This window comes from Anarrhichthys ocellatus, unplaced genomic scaffold (genome assembly GCF_004355925.1).
Source record: "Anarrhichthys ocellatus isolate YVR2014 unplaced genomic scaffold, GSC_Weel_1.0 scaffold3, whole genome shotgun sequence".
Lineage (NCBI taxonomy): Eukaryota > Metazoa > Chordata > Actinopteri > Perciformes > Anarhichadidae > Anarrhichthys > Anarrhichthys ocellatus.
The window spans coordinates 10,133,508-10,149,255 of record NW_022280033.1 but is presented as its reverse complement, the minus strand read 5'-3'; the positions used below and the strand labels follow the sequence as shown (position 1 = coordinate 10,149,255).

Genomic DNA, 15,748 nt, shown 5'->3' with positions numbered 1-15,748 from the left:
GCGACCACAAGGCCATGACAAAAATGTCTTTCACATGCAAAGGTGAAAGACTTTAGTGCCCAAAATAAAAAATGTAATTAATAATATCCAAGGTGCAGTCACAACAAGAAGTGCAATGCATTTAGCCTTTGCCTGCAACTGTGTACACATACTCATAAAACGAACTGGCTATCTTCACAATCTTAGTGATTATGTTTCTGATGCAAACAAAAATACCTTGTAGGCTGACAATATGCATGGATTGGCAACAGAATGACTGGTTATTATCTTTTTCACATTTCTTTATTTAAAAAATAAAGAGTCACAGAAAGAGAATGACTACACTGATCATGTCGGATAAGCAGTAACTGAGACAAAAACATCACATAATACAAACCACCTATCAATGTTTCATGACCTGGAGGTACACACACCTTTCACTACATAACCAGCATGTTTCATCACCACAAGCTCCATCAGAACACGTCTGACCATTAGCCACAGACTGACTCGATCTCTAACAAATCCATACGACTCGCTTCATAACTTGACTCTGTTTCCATCCTACTACGCTTGATTCAAAACAACTTGAGCCAGCCGCAGTGGAGTAAAACCTGCGTCCTAGACGTGTTAATGAGTGGTCTCCACTTTTATGCGTTTGGCTTCTTTTGTAGAGGTCAGAGTTGCTGTCACGCAGGCTGGTTAGACTGGAATCTGGATCTCGAGTGTAAAGCGGGCTAATTGACTGAGGGAATGAGCCAGAGCATATGGTTTGATTTTAACAGTGTGGGTGGTGTTTTTCTAAGCCTTACTGACAGCCCTGCCTCCTTCCGTTTCTTCTAATTCCTCCTGATTAGACCCGACCTTCACCTTAATGACCACTCACTCAGACACACAGGGTTTGTCTGAGCTACAGTGGTGTGTTATTTTGTGCAAGTTTAACATATGCGTGAAAAGAGATACTGATAAAACATGGGGAAAAAGATCAAACCATTGATATGTCTGTATGCATTCCTACAGGATGTGCAACAGACAAATGGCAGGTGTTAATAATTTAACACACACACTCTCAGGCTCTTGTTCCTGTTGTTCCCTTTACAGGACGAACACAGTTCCCCTCATTAAGCATCAGTCTCTGTCAGTAGATGTGTTAATAATAGTTCTTACTGGCTACTGCACACACGCAATGTGGTGACAATGGTACAAAAACACAACATGGCCTGTGTCCTTAGATTTATGGTTAGTTAAGTGAGTAGTCTTTTTTAGAGGTCTGCAGATTGATTTTGCGTTTTTTTTACAGACAAAATATTAAAATAGAAAAAAAGGGTAAAATACCTACTGTTGCCACGTAACTGCATCTACAACAGAGCCAGCATTCTTCATGAACCTGAAAGTCAGAAAGACAGAGTTAAGAGTTAGAGTGTGGCGCCTTTTCTTCAAACATTTTATGTTTTACAAACTGGGCCTTATTTTCACTCTAATGGCCAATAATGTTACGATAACAGTTTAACCATCAACTTAACTGCCAATACCTGGGTATATGAGGACATGGAACTATTGCAGGAATTTTTAAGGCAGACAGACAGAGTGCAATGCAGGCTTGTTTTGAAAAAAGTTGAGGAAAAAAAACGAGTTTAAAGCCCTACTAGTTTTATAAAACAGTAAACATGACTACAGTGTTTTCTGGAGCTGTTTCTGCAGGCTGTAAAGTTTGCTTTCAGTTAGTTAAAAACACATTCCTGTACACAAACCCAACATATACACAATCCCTCCTGCGGTATGCCTTCCTCTTTCCGAGCTTTTGCATTTCTGTGTGTTTTCCCCCCCCCCCCCCCCGAGTCTACCTGACCCAAATCTCTCCATATTTGGGAGTAACAGCTTGTCAGACATGCCCAACTGTGTGTGTCTCTAAACTTTCACCGCTCTGGCTTGTTTAGTCTGTCCAGCTCTGATATTTGGACTGTTGAGCAGCTCAGTGTCTAATTCATCTTATTTCCTGAGAGCGGCAGAGTAGTTGGGCTGTCAAACACAAGAGCCATCCCCTCGTAACAGTGTCAAACACACAAGAATCACCCCGTCGTTAAATGTGTCACGAGTGACCCGTGGATACTCCAGCTCTCTCCTCTTCATCCTCACACTCCTCCTCCTCCTCCTCCTCCTCTTCTCGCCACTCATCTTCTACATCCTCCCACTCCTCTTCTAATAAATCAGTCTGAACTGTAGAGTACACATACACACATCAGTGCACACAAACACACTCCTTTTATTTCTGAGTAAATTTGAACTGTCAGTACCCGGTGAGATAAACAGCAGTTCCTAATGGTTTCAGTGATGTAAGTAGCTCAAGCACATAGAGGAGAGAGACCCGTATCAAATTATTCTTTCTGCTCGGTCTTCCAACTACCTGTCAAACTGTGTGTGGTTGCAAAGAGGAGCTGGAGACAGATTCAGGTCTGAGATATACTGAGACATTAAACTGTTCCTCTTGTGTGTGTGTGTGTGTGTGTGTGTGTATCTGCACACACTTGCAGAGGCGCGCATCATTTCGGCACACATTCGTTTAACTTTATGGTCTCCATTTTGGTTCAAAGGAATGCTGTTCCCCGTTTATTTAACAATGCCTGTTAAAGCCAGAGCTACATATTCCTCCTCCGCTCTGTCACTTCTAATTGTCTTGTTACCTGTGTAGAAATATATACCTTCAATCTCTGATGACAGACCAGTAGAGCATTGATTACAGCTTACTTTCAGCCACCCAGAACAGAAAGTTTATTGTTGATGGTTGCCAACTGTAACCTGTCTACTCAATAATCATGAAATGTATTGCATCATTTCATCTGTATTCATTCACCGATGCCTGAGAGAAATGTCCATTAGTTGTTGCTGTGGACACAATATTAGCAATATTGTCATGTTTTGTGAAACTTTCATTTAGATACATTACACACTGAACATTTGAATAAGGTATTTCAACTTTAAATTAACTTGCTAATGCCCCCTATATATCATATATCATGCATTATTGCACACTAACACTTTAATGTATTTGTAAGCAGACATTTTGTGAATATTTATTAACGCACAATACCTGTCAACATTTACAGCATTGCCTCTGAGGACATGTTTACAACTGGATTTTACTATGTTGTAACTAATTATCTGTTTATCACCATCCTCCACGTATGGGTGCCCACAGGAGGAGCTGCTTACGACTACTTCACATTCTGCTTAGAAATGCAAAATTTAGGAGTTAAAGTTAAGGGTCTCCACTTGTTAACCCAATAATCTTAATTCAAGTTTTATGTTCTTGGTGGTGTTGAGGTATTTTCTCAATCAGGAAAAAGAAAACATTGCAACAGACAGAAAAGCTCAGAAAAGCTTAACTTTTTTGGAAGTGATAAATATGTTTGAGAGATGTCGTCATCTATTTGAACTGGGAAAGCCTCTTTTTTTTTTTTCTCTAAAAGGAGTTTTAACAAACTAAGGCAGACTAACATCCAAAAGTAGCCTGCACACCTGATCAGCACCTATGTTAAACATTTGTTAGGCAATTTTATAACTTTGATGTAAAAAAAAATAAAAGGTCACCTAATTAATATGATTTTTGTGTTTTGTTTGTCTTCTGTGTTTTATTTTCCATAAAGCGTAGCCTGTGAACGCAATGTTTGCTGGCAGAAGACTTTGCACTTGAAAGCATGAACAAGAAATACCCTCCTTACCATGTGGAAATAATATAGTTTAGTGTCTTTACAAGTTGTTTAAATATTGACCTGAATGGAATCAATAGCTGCCCAGAAGATAAGCAGTTAATCTGAATGCATGTTAGTTTAAAAAAAAAGAAAAGAAAAAAAAAGGTACACAACTGGTCTTTTTTGCGATAAATTTATGACGTTATGATCTCACGAGGGGACAAGCTGCAGTTGAGAGAGGGCTGTTAAATAAGAGTCTGACCGAAACTGGTGGAGCTTCTGGGTAAAACCAGCAGGTGGGACGTTGCGCCGTCACGTTATCAATCAGATGACACTTTATTTAGGTTGACGTGGTATAACTGGAGCTGGGACGCTGAAACCTGCAGAGTGGAAATCCATAAACACCGAACACTACTACAATGTGTGTGTACGTGTGTGCGTGTTAAACACAGTAAAGTTCTGCAAAAAGTCCCAAACTGCTGCAGCATACTTTCCACTACCTTACCCCATTGATTCCAGCAGGATAGCCTAACACAGACAGGAATCCCGCCCAGTCAGTGTTTTACTTGCTGACTCACCCGTCCAGCAGCAGGATGGCGTTCTTGCGAGGTCGTCCTGCATTGGGGCCGTAGAGGTGAGCCCGGTGGTAGTAGCGCACAGACTGCAGCAGGGTCCGCAGCTTGATGTAGTCCTGTGCCAACTGGGTGCTGTTTACCGCACGACCCACCATGCTGCGGTAGGCATTAGGCTCTGGAGAGAGGAGATGCAGTACACTGAGCCAGAGAGATGGACTTTATACAAGCAACATTGGGGAGGTGGAGAAGAATATTGTTGTTGTAGTAGTCTGATCACACTCTCCTAGAGAGTATCCAACAGCCACTAGAAAAAGGGATAATTGGGCAATTCACAGTAATACAGACAGATGGACTCAGTGTCAGATCAATGGTCCAAGCACAGAGGGTCGCCTTGCAGAATCAGTAAAACATAGACAGCGAGGGAGATAGTTTCCACACATGGAAGAAAACACTCTTCTTAGGAGCATTGTGATTATCTGCAACAAGTTGTGTTTGAGCTGCAAAATAAAACTTTAACATGTCTGTTTTCTGTGTGTGTGTGTGTGTGTGTGTGTGTAGCTGTATCTGTGCTATATTCCTGAACACAAACTTGCTGTGTCTTCACTGTCTGGGTGATTAATCCAAACTAATATTTTGCTGCGGTTCAAGTCCTCATTAAAATGTTCAATCAAAAGATTTTCCATGCTACTTTTAGGCTAAAAAAGCGTTTGAATTCAGAGCTTTATTGCAGATGAAATGAAAATATGAAGTTATGTGCAGCAGAGAAACACAGGGCTTTGTGTGCACTGCAGCTCCCCAGAAACACAGATGGTTAGGATGACATGAGGACTAGCAGTCCCTTTCATCCCTGACTGAACCCTCACCGTAACCCTTAAACTGCTGGACTCTCACTTAAAGCTCACTATCTGTTTAATGTCTCTAATAAAAGCTGTCACTGCCAGTAAATGTTAAATGAACAACTTGTGTAACAGCTTTTTCATAGCACAGCTTTAGTGGGGAAGTGGACTAAAAATCCTTTATTAAAAAGTGAAAGTCCTTCATTGAAATTATGTTAATTGTGTAATAAAAGTGACAAATAGTTCAGCACGTTATCTAGGAAGCATGTGGTGTGTAGCTGTACTGACCGTTGCCCAGCTCCCAGGAGATGTTGTACTTCTTGCCAGCACCGTACTTGAGGAGGCTCAGCGTAGAGGAGGTGTTCCAGGAGTTGTCTGGGTTTCTGTGCAGCGCGTTGAGCCCCAGGATCAGGTGCAGACCAGCACAGTCGGCAAAATTGTACAGTTTGTCTAAAGACCTGGCTGGGAGAAACCCACAAAGCAGTTGTAACTTTGATTCTTTTTACGCACCTGGAAGTACCATAACCACCTATATTTTCAGCTATGTCTGGTTATTTTTGTTGTGTAAATTAAGCGAATATAAACAAATACAATAAACTGTGTTTTTCACCTTTGAGTACAAACTAAAAGTTATGTTTTTATTGTGACATCTTAACATAAATAAAAGAACAGTTTAGTCATCACGCAACATGTCTGGTTAAGACCTAATTAACAATACGGGTGGTATTGTGTTATAAAGCATTCTTCAGGTTTTCAATGCTGAGAAAGAGTAAAAGAAAGTGGTAGGTCACCAAATAAAAACAATATATTGGAAAAACATTGGGTTTGTCCATTTAAACAAACAAGTTAGTTCTCATGTGACTCTCAAAAAAAGGGTGGCTTCTCCTAAAATCTTCAACCTCAGTAAATTGTAACGTATACACTTAAAAGAATATAAAATTTCTCAGCAGTATTGTGTATGGAAATTTTGCGTGTCCTGTATTTTGAATAAACTGCGAGCTACCGCTGGGATTTCTTTGGCAATCATTTGTCATGTGCCAGGTATTGAACTTTGTGTTCGTGCACATGACAGCAGAGTCTCGTCTTCCGCAACATTCAGTGAGAATGCAGAAAGACAGTTTTCCCATCATGGACTCCTGCTGTTGCTCTGCAGCCGACTACTCACTCAAGTTTATGTCTGCTGTCTCCATCAAAAAATATTGTTCTCACCGCTCAGTAAAGGGCCCTACCACAGATGCTGGCATATGGTGAGAGTGCCAAAAGTGTATGTTAATATTTTAATGTGCGGCTGCAGGCTGCTCCTGGATACCTCTTGTATTGAAATAGAATCAGTTTGGTCATTCCATTAACGTAACTATTACCCCGACATCTAATCCTTACTTCCTAGGAAACAGATGAAGACTTTGTGCTCGTCTGGTCCTGGCATTTGGCAACATGTGTCCTCAACAGTGGGTTTGGCACCAGCTGAGCTTGCCAACCGATTAGTCCGTCCAACGCGGAATGGAGACTAAAGCAGCGCAGACCAGGGTGCATGTGAGGTTATTCTTCTGGATACATGTCGAACTGTTACGGTCATGTAAAAGGTGCGAGGTATTGCTGTATAATATTTAATAAATGGACGTGAGGGATACAAACGTCTGGCTTTAAGTCAGAGACTGAATAAATTGGAACGCTGAACAATGCTTGTTAAGTCACGCTTCAAGGCAAATGTGTTTTTTTTATTCAGAATTTACTGCAGGTCTTTATATCCAGTAGACCAGTGGTCATGTATAATCCACGGTGCAAATAAAGAGAACAGAGAATGCTCGTTGCACCTGGTATTCATTCGCTTTCCAGTAACGGCAGGACAAAGCCTGAAAACAAAGAAAATTGCGAGCGGTAACAATGGTTCTATTACACACAGCGCTCGTCGGGAGTGCATGTCTACTAAGTAAACTGTTCTCCATCTCATTAATAACCACCAATAACTTTATTATCATAACTGCTATTATCATAACTCCTTCCCTCTGTGGTGAAATTAGAGTGGTGTCTGTTTGCAGGAGCAGAGTCGAGGGCAGCAGGACAGAGAAAGTAACGCCAGATGTGGCTGTCAGGATGAGTGATTCCAGGTCTTTCCTCACCTGAGATCTGAGCAGAAGGCAACCAGCCTCGCTCCAACTCACAGCTAGCAGCCCTGCACACACATCACAAAGGCATCATGAAATGCCCCAAGCCGCTACAAATTTTGTTTCTCTGCCGGCAGGTCTAAAGAGCAGCATGTACCAATAAATGAATGTCTCTGTGTTTATGTGTCAGTTTGGTTCCTGGAGAATTTTTCGATTGATTCTTCTTAACCAGCAGCAGACGAACTCATAGCGAACTTTCTTCTGCCTCTGCCACTTAAAGATATGTTGAATGATGAGGTCAAAGGTAGGGCTTGGAAGCTGAAAGTGGTTTAGAAGTTACATCATTTTAGTTATATGGTAATATCAACTGGTTATGAATCTCTATATGTAGTAGATGGAGCTGAAATGATTAGTCGATTGCTGCTTCTCTTTGTCATATCATAATTGAAATGAATATTTTTGAGATTTTGGGACATTTGGTTGTACAAAACAAGACATTTGAGGTTACTTTGGGCTTCCCCTTGTATTCAGAGGAGCTGGAACATACACTAGCTAAGCTACAGCTAGCCATGAGTTTGTCTATTGGGTAAACAGGACAAACAATAGAAACATTCCCTGAGAACAGTTTATCCTTTTAATGGTGGTTAATCCTCAGTTAGCCAGTTTCTGTTTCGGTGGCACACAATAACAACAGCTACTAGCCCGAGGAGGAAGTGTAGTATTACTGGCCAGTGTAGCCGAGCTCTCATTTATCGCCTGACAAGAGCAGGGCATCTTCTTCCAAAGAGAAAGGGATGCTGGGTAGATTCACCCTCCTGGTGTCAGGAAATCTGCAGAGCACTAAGGCCAAACATCAAAGAGCTCCTATGCAGACACTAGAAAGCCCCGAAGCTACAAATATGTGATCGCAGTCAGGCGAAAAGTAATGACATTACCAAAACACAGTGAAACTGTGTGTACGCACATGCTCACATACCGTGTGTGTGTCTGTGTGTGTGTGTGTGTGAGCTGTTACTATCACATCTGTGGCTCGGTGGCAAATGGGGAATTTAGAGTTCAATACTGTAACAGCACTTACTGTTATTGGAAAATAATTCTTCCAAATGGGAACAATACAAATGATCTACTGCTTCACAAACACAGACAATCAATCAAACCACCAAGCCATTGCTTTTACAGAAGTATCATGTCAGTAACAAATGGTGCTCATCCCGCTGACATTGAATAATCTCTCTGAGTCAACATCATTATTCAGTTTGCTGTTTTTTTAGGAATGACAGCTTCTCGTGTTGTAATATTTTACAAAATGAGTCTCACAATTCTGAATTACACACAACACAATGAAAGCCTGTCTAAGAGGTTAGACTTTATTGTACTCACTCAGTTACAAACGTATCTTTTATCTCACAAACAGTCCAGTTAGAAACAAGCAGAACAAACCCAGAAAACAGCGTTTGCCTACATGTGTGTGTGTGTGTGTATGTGCCTGTGTGTGTGTGTGCGTGTGTTGGCGGGCCTTTGAGTGCAGCGGAAAGAGTGGGGTCTGGATATTGTCAAGCTGTCTATCTGATAGAAAAGCCAGTTCTGTGAAGCAGAGAGGTCGGCAGCATCAGTCAGTGCTATGCCTCATTTCTGCAGCTCTGCATATTCCCTCAAACGCTGAGGTACACACAGAGCACACAGTACAGTGGGCCTGCATGCACTCACACAAACAGTGTTCGCTAGTTTACCACACACATGCACCAGACACCCATCTGAAGTTTTCAGTGAAATAACACTTTTTTCTGTAGCTGAACCTTTAGTGTCGGCTGACAAGATATATCTTTACATGAAAAGTCTTTATGTGTAATGCTGTGTTGTGATTCAACTGCCAACTGCGTCATTCCAACATGTCATACATTCGCATTTCGTCTCAGTGTTGCCAGAAAAATGGAGGCCCGCCGAAAGTTTGAAAATTCTAAATTTGAAGCAACACCTTATTGTTTTACCTCACTGTAAAGTGAGTTCTCAATGGCTTCTCCTTGATCTGCTGTCACATGGATTGAGGCTCATTTGTAAAGAAAGCTTAAATGCATAAATGCTCAAACTAAAATTTAAGAGTCTAGTATTTTAAATAAAGGAATTTCTTAAATTAAAGAGAACTATAATAAATTCTTCATTCATTAAATACATTTTACACCAAGTATCATTAGTAATTCAACTGGCATCCATTCAAGCTCGCTTTGTGAAATATCCCTCTGTGTGCCCGAGAGGAAAGTGAAGGCAGCCCACAACTGTGCAGATGGCACAAACAGCATATTCGTACGCTTCCTTACTTTCAAAATTGAAATTGAGATGATCTGTGAAAAGGAAATATTATCTTGGACTTTAAAATATCAGCCTAGAAATGCTAATATATTACTTTGTACTACATAACTATATTCTTGGAAGAGAAAATAGGGAGCACAAAACTATGTTTTCTGTCTCTGGTTTCATTCAAGGCACAAATGTAATGACTTGCTGCCAGACACAGCTGTCTTCCACAGCAAATACCAATTTGGATGTTTAGTCCCATCAAAGTCAGTCTGGAACATACAAGCACACAAACACACACACACACAAACACACACACACACACACACACACACACACACACACACACACACACACACACACACACACACACACGACGTGAGCTGAGCTCTGGCTTGCTTTAAAAGCCAAATCAAAACCGAATCCTCAAGAGGCATGTGCAGACAGGGGAGAAGGCTGTTTAGAGAAATTAGTTCTGAGCCCTTTTTCCTGTTTGTGGATACAATCTGTTTTTTTTGTATCTGAAGATTCACATGTTGCACTCAAGCTTCCATAGCTCTAAAAGTGTCCACACTGCTCATGAGCTAAAAACATTAGCATTAATTCTGAGGCAAAAAAAACCCGTGCATGAAATTACACCATTGCACTGTTCCTATATATATATATATATATATATATATATATATATATATCTCATAGATACATATGGCTTGTAATTTCCTGTGTCAGCTATAACAACTCACATTATGTTGGCATGGCACACGCACAGATGCTAACTTTGCATTGTGACCTCATTGGGGAAGGCATAGTGTAAACGGACACTCTCAGAGTGTCTATCCATCAAATTGCTCTCAACATGCTGGGAACAATTGTTGATGACAGTATTTAAGGTTTTACCAGATGGTTTGAAGAGTAATTTTAGATTTATACTTAACACACACCACGTGTGCACAGCATCACCAGTCATGAAAGATTCGGAAGTAAACTGCTAAAATATCCAGGAAAACCCAAGTGCAGCGCATTCATCATCAGCTCCTCCATCATGGCTTCAATTTCTTTTACTCCGCCAGCTACGTTTAGTAGTAGTCTACTCTCTGCCTGCTGTTTCTCATTGGCCCAGTTCCCTCACTAACCAGATCTTCTGTGGCTGCAGAAAAAATACGCTGTGACTGTAACAAGGTCATCTCAAGCTGACGTTTCCAAATTGCAATTTCTTAAAAGGATCGTCAAAAGTTTAAGCACAGCTATCGATGCAGTTTAATCATTCATCCATATCGGTCAAACCAGACCAGTATATACTGTGACGGTCGCTGTATCGAAAGCTATTAAATGCGGTGGTTTGCTATGTTCACATGGTGTATCTGCAACTCATCCCGACGTTAACTTGACACTGCATGTTAGGGTTGCGCAGAGGGAGAAATGTGGTTCCAATATATTGTGAGTCTGTGCTGCTCCACCAGCGTGTTGCACAGACGCCTCCATGTTTACACACACACACACACACACACACACACACACACATCTCTTCACATGGACTCTTCTTTCATACAGGATGGCTCCACTCCAGCGAAACCATTCAGGTCAAGCCACTTTTGTATTTTGGAAGAATGCAAGATATGTGGTGGGCACCTGTTTTCAATTCCGTTAGTAGAGGGGGACCGGTGTGTGTTTGTGTGTGTGCACGTGCATGTGTGTGCAAACAAGAGTGTGAGAGAGAAAGATTTCCTCAATCTGTGCATTTGCTGTGACTAGACTTGCGTGTGGCCCTCTTCTGTGTACCCAGTGTAAGGAGATGCAGAGAAAGTTGACAGAGCTGGTGAGTAAGATGAGTGGTATGTTAACACACATACATCCACTCTCTGCGTGTGTGTGTGTGTGTGTGTGTATGTGTGTGTGTGTGTGTGTGTGCTTCAGCCTAGGCAACAGACTGCAGACAACAACTCAAATACAGAGAAGCGGACAAAATAACTGTAACTGTAACAAATGTAACTCAAACCACTTGTCAGGGGAACAGGGTGTGAGGGAAATGCGTTTGGGGTGTGAGTGGTTTTCACATCTGTTTGGCAATGGTCGCTGTCTATCACTCCCTAATGAGAAAAGTACGCTTTTTAGAAACTAATGACCTCACCGTGTTTGGCTTGTAAAGAAACAAGGTGTGTGGAAGTCTTCGTTTCCCAGGAGAGAAACAACCTAATGTCTCTTCTCTTTGTTTGCGTTGTGCAGCTACCTACAAACCACAACCAAACACGTCCAAAGGAGAGGGAATTAACAGTTGTCGCAATAAGCCAAAACTGGTTATGAATCATCCTGTTGTCATAATCTGACAGGCTGTTTACTAACTCGTGAAATGAACTGAAGGTTCACCTTCGTGAAAGTGTATTCAAAATGTAGACAAAGCCAAGAAGGACAGTACTTTATTAGCAGTGGTGTTGAAAAATAAGGACTACATAATTTGCCATTTTAACTGAACAATCTTAAAGCTGCACTGTTCAATATTTCATCAACACCCGTATGTAATGTTAACTGGAGCATTCATAAGGACGAACCGAGCAGCAACCTCCGATGCTGAAAAACGAAGCCAATTTCCTCAAATGGCCACTTGAGGCTGGCTCCAGAAGCGAGTCAATCCCCATAGACACCCATGGTGAAATGCCCAAGTTTGAAGTATAAACATGTTTACAGTCTGGTACAAAAAACGTTTTTGGTTCCTTTAGCTAATATCGTTCATGATAACTGAACTGGGGGTGAATTTTTATGTAACTCACCCGTTCTGATTGTATTGAGGCTTAAAGTCACTTTAGCCGCTTTGAGTGACAGGATGCTGTCTCAGGTCGCTAGCTGCTGGCTGTCTGCTCTGCATCACCACTGATCCACCGCTTCGCCCATTTTTTAGAGTGAGGCTGTATCCTCAGAGCTTAATAGCATCTTTCAGCTCATTGTTTTGGTTTTACCGGCTGTGACTTTTGTTTTTTTTGGTTCACTCTCACCGAACTCATCAGCGTCATTGAGCAAGTTTGAAACCTTTTCAACAACTCTGAACGGTTAAACTTGATGCAAAGAGAAGGCTTTCATGCTCTTGATAAGAATATTCAGGACATATAAAAGAAAAACTGCCTGAAGTCCAGCAGATGGGTTTTTAACAATACAGCTTTAGTAGTTATTGAACACATGAATAAGATTAGTGTGTCCAACGTTAATGTTGCTTTTTTTTTTTTTTTTTTTAAAGGTAGAACCTTTAAAGATAACAAACGAGAGCCACACCTGACATTTTTACTACCAGAGATTAGCAGCGGCGTCACCTCCAAAGAGGGCGGTTGTAAAGCGTCCAGCTCTTATCCGGTTAGCCATGTCGTCACACACCTCTGCTAATGCTGTGATTGAGCTCTGATTGCTCTATAATTGCAGAGAAACAAGACTCCTACGGGCAGACAGAGTGAAACGGGAGTGAGAGTAGCCCAGGGCTTTACTAAGCTTTACTAAGCCTGAACCATCAAAGAGTTCGGACTTAAAACAATGTCTGCAGCCCTTCCCTCAAAACACCTGCTTAGGCTGTAAACACAGTGCAAATCACTGATTGCTCATCCGCAAGAGGAACATTTTTGGTTCTTTATAAAGGCCTCTTTTAGCACCTTGCATTTAATCGTGTTTCAAAAATCGTACGACTGGCAAACAAGGGCAAACAAAACATTTGTTTATGGGGGCATTTAGGACATCTGCTACATTCCCAGCTCAAGAAGGGTATCTTTGATCCTGGGCCGTGTGATGGATGAGGGTTATGAAGACCAGATCCCCAGAAGGGCAGCAAAGCAAACACACAGTATCCCAGACTCCCTTTCACTGCTAGAATAATCACCGTAATCACAGCAATCATCTTCCTCTCTCAAACTATATCCACACGCATTAGTTATGCGTTAGTTAAACTGGAGGTTCTGTCTTCTGCTAAGCGAGCAGAGCCAGATTAAACAGTCACAGGATCAGGAGCTTGCAATACAACAGTTTTGTATATAATTGTACTTTGATAATAACAGATGCTGGGAAAAGTTACAAAATGTTTTAAGAATGCTACTATGTGGTTTATTGACCACACTGACTATATGAGCCATTTCCTATTTTGTAATTTAAATATAATGACTGATAATTAACCTAATTAAATATAATTGCATAATCACATTTTATACAATAATTTATATAATATTGGTACAAATGTGACCAAATGTTTGCCAATAAATTAAAGCCAAAGAAATATTTTTAATTGCCCCTTAATATATTAAAATTGCCAGATTTCACGTTTAACTTTCCTAATGTTTTTCTAATTTGTAATTCACATTTTTCTGATGCATGTACATGTAATTAATTATTCTACAAACTTGAACTATCAATGCAAGGCAGCTAATTTGGCACAGTTTTAGGCTGATCAAAGAACAATTTTCAATGCTTTAAATTAGTAAACTTTCATTTTAAGTGATGCTATTACTTCATTATCGTGGCGGTAAAGTAATGATTTGGTGGTAGAGCTGTGCGGCTCACGTAAAAAAAGAAAAACAATGCTCTCACGTGAATCCTCTCTACAAGGCTGGCCCGCGTAGGACGAACACTACAGGGGGCACCTGCCTCAGTCAGGCGGACAGACTGTCTTCCCATAACTCTTAACTTTTAAGTCCCATTTGAGTTTCTGCAGCAATTCCTCGTTATGGCGAAGCTGGGATTCGTCCCAGCACTGTGATGGATATTCCTGCCAGATGTTTATGGAGAAAGAGAGCGGGACTTTTTTTTCCAACCATTCACCTTAACAAATACCTCCCAAAGTCTCAAAGCTGTCTCCTCATCAGCTCCTGCTGAGTTCCCCTGATCCCGTCTGTCGGGCACATAAAGCTGCATTATAAAAATCTCAGCCCATTTCCACATTTGAAAACATTTTTTTCTCATTTTGTGCTTTGCTTCTTCCCTGAGACGCGTTGGCAGGGGTTTGCACGCAAGTGAGATTTGTTTTATTATTGTGTTTTGGTCAATTAGTCTGTTTAAATGTTTGATGTGTGGAAAATGAGATTCTGCTTCAACACTTGCGGTGGTGCAAATGTTAAACTATGCAAAAAACATATTGTATGCTAAGAGTTTGAAAGCAATCCCACACACACTTTTTTTCAGTTTTACAAAAAAATACCAACTCATTTACACCCACTGTAGGAAACGTAAAGAAAATATACACTGATCTGTCAACTCGTTACTGATCATAAACATACTTTCAGTATTTATTTGTTTCATTGACTTGATTGGTACAGTTTTGTACCCATGAAATAAAACAATGTAGAGCTGTTAGGTTAGATAACACCAGTTTGTTTTCCAAGTCTCTGTCATAGATTAGTTGAGAATGAAAATAGTAAATGTAATTGAACTGCAAGAGGCAGAAGTGAGCGACTTTAAACATCTCCTTAGGATGTTTGAGGTAATATGATACTACATACATGTTTTTCTTGTTTGTAAAGAAAGAAGCTGGTGCTGATAATGCAGCACAATAATTAGCCATCTATCGGACTAAAGGGAGTGGACAAAAGTATTGCAGGTGACACCAGGAAAATGTATGTATGAGCCAGTTCATACAGAAAGGGATTTTAAATCAGTGCAGAGAAACCGGTTCATATCTGGTAAGAGTAAGATGTTTAGGTTACATCTGGAGGATTTCAAAAATGCTTCATATTGGGAGAATCAGAACCGTAGCAAACCGTTTTAGAAGAGGCAGAAAAAGGCAAAGTGTCCCGTAATATCTTCAATGTCTACTCTCAAACACTGTTAAACAAAGGAGACAGACGTAGTTCATTCGTTTACAACAAGTAAACAAAACATCTGAATCATCTGAATTCAGCAGATTATTTAAAAATGATCTGTGAATTGTATAACTTCCTATAAGCTCACCCTTGACTAATGTAAGTCTAAAAGCAGCATCAACTTCGTATGCCATTACAACAAAGTTTTACTACTTTTTTGCATTTTGCTTTACTCTTACTTTCCAACTCTTACTTCCCAATGTGTATGTTGTAAAATGTAATAAAATATATGAATATAATGTGAATGATGAATGGCATTTTACAACTATGTGCTTGCTGCAAAACGTCTGTAAGCCTAAACGCTGAACAGCAGTAGCTCACAGTAGACTTAGGACAAAAGGAAGGAAATAATGGCGATGGTTTATCAGTTGTCCAACATTACTACAGAATCCCTTGCAGCATCACTACAGTGTTGAGATGTGAATGTTGGTGTGAATGTGCAGGAGTCCT

The 15,748-nt window shown here is 40.6% G+C and overlaps 1 protein-coding gene across 1 annotated transcript in view; it reads right to left on the bottom strand.

The window, feature by feature from the left end:
• The window catches only part of hpse2 (heparanase 2), a 48,677-nt gene that overhangs the window by 16,466 nt on the left and 16,463 nt on the right, over positions 1-15,748 (bottom strand). Inside the window, exons 4-6 of the mRNA XM_031839187.1 lie at positions 5,368-5,541; positions 4,247-4,418; positions 1,319-1,366 (exon numbers count right to left, since the gene is read on the bottom strand). Coding sequence (XP_031695047.1) covers positions 1,319-1,366; positions 4,247-4,418; positions 5,368-5,541 — 394 coding nt within the window. The remainder of the gene's footprint in view (positions 1-1,318; positions 1,367-4,246; positions 4,419-5,367; positions 5,542-15,748) is intronic.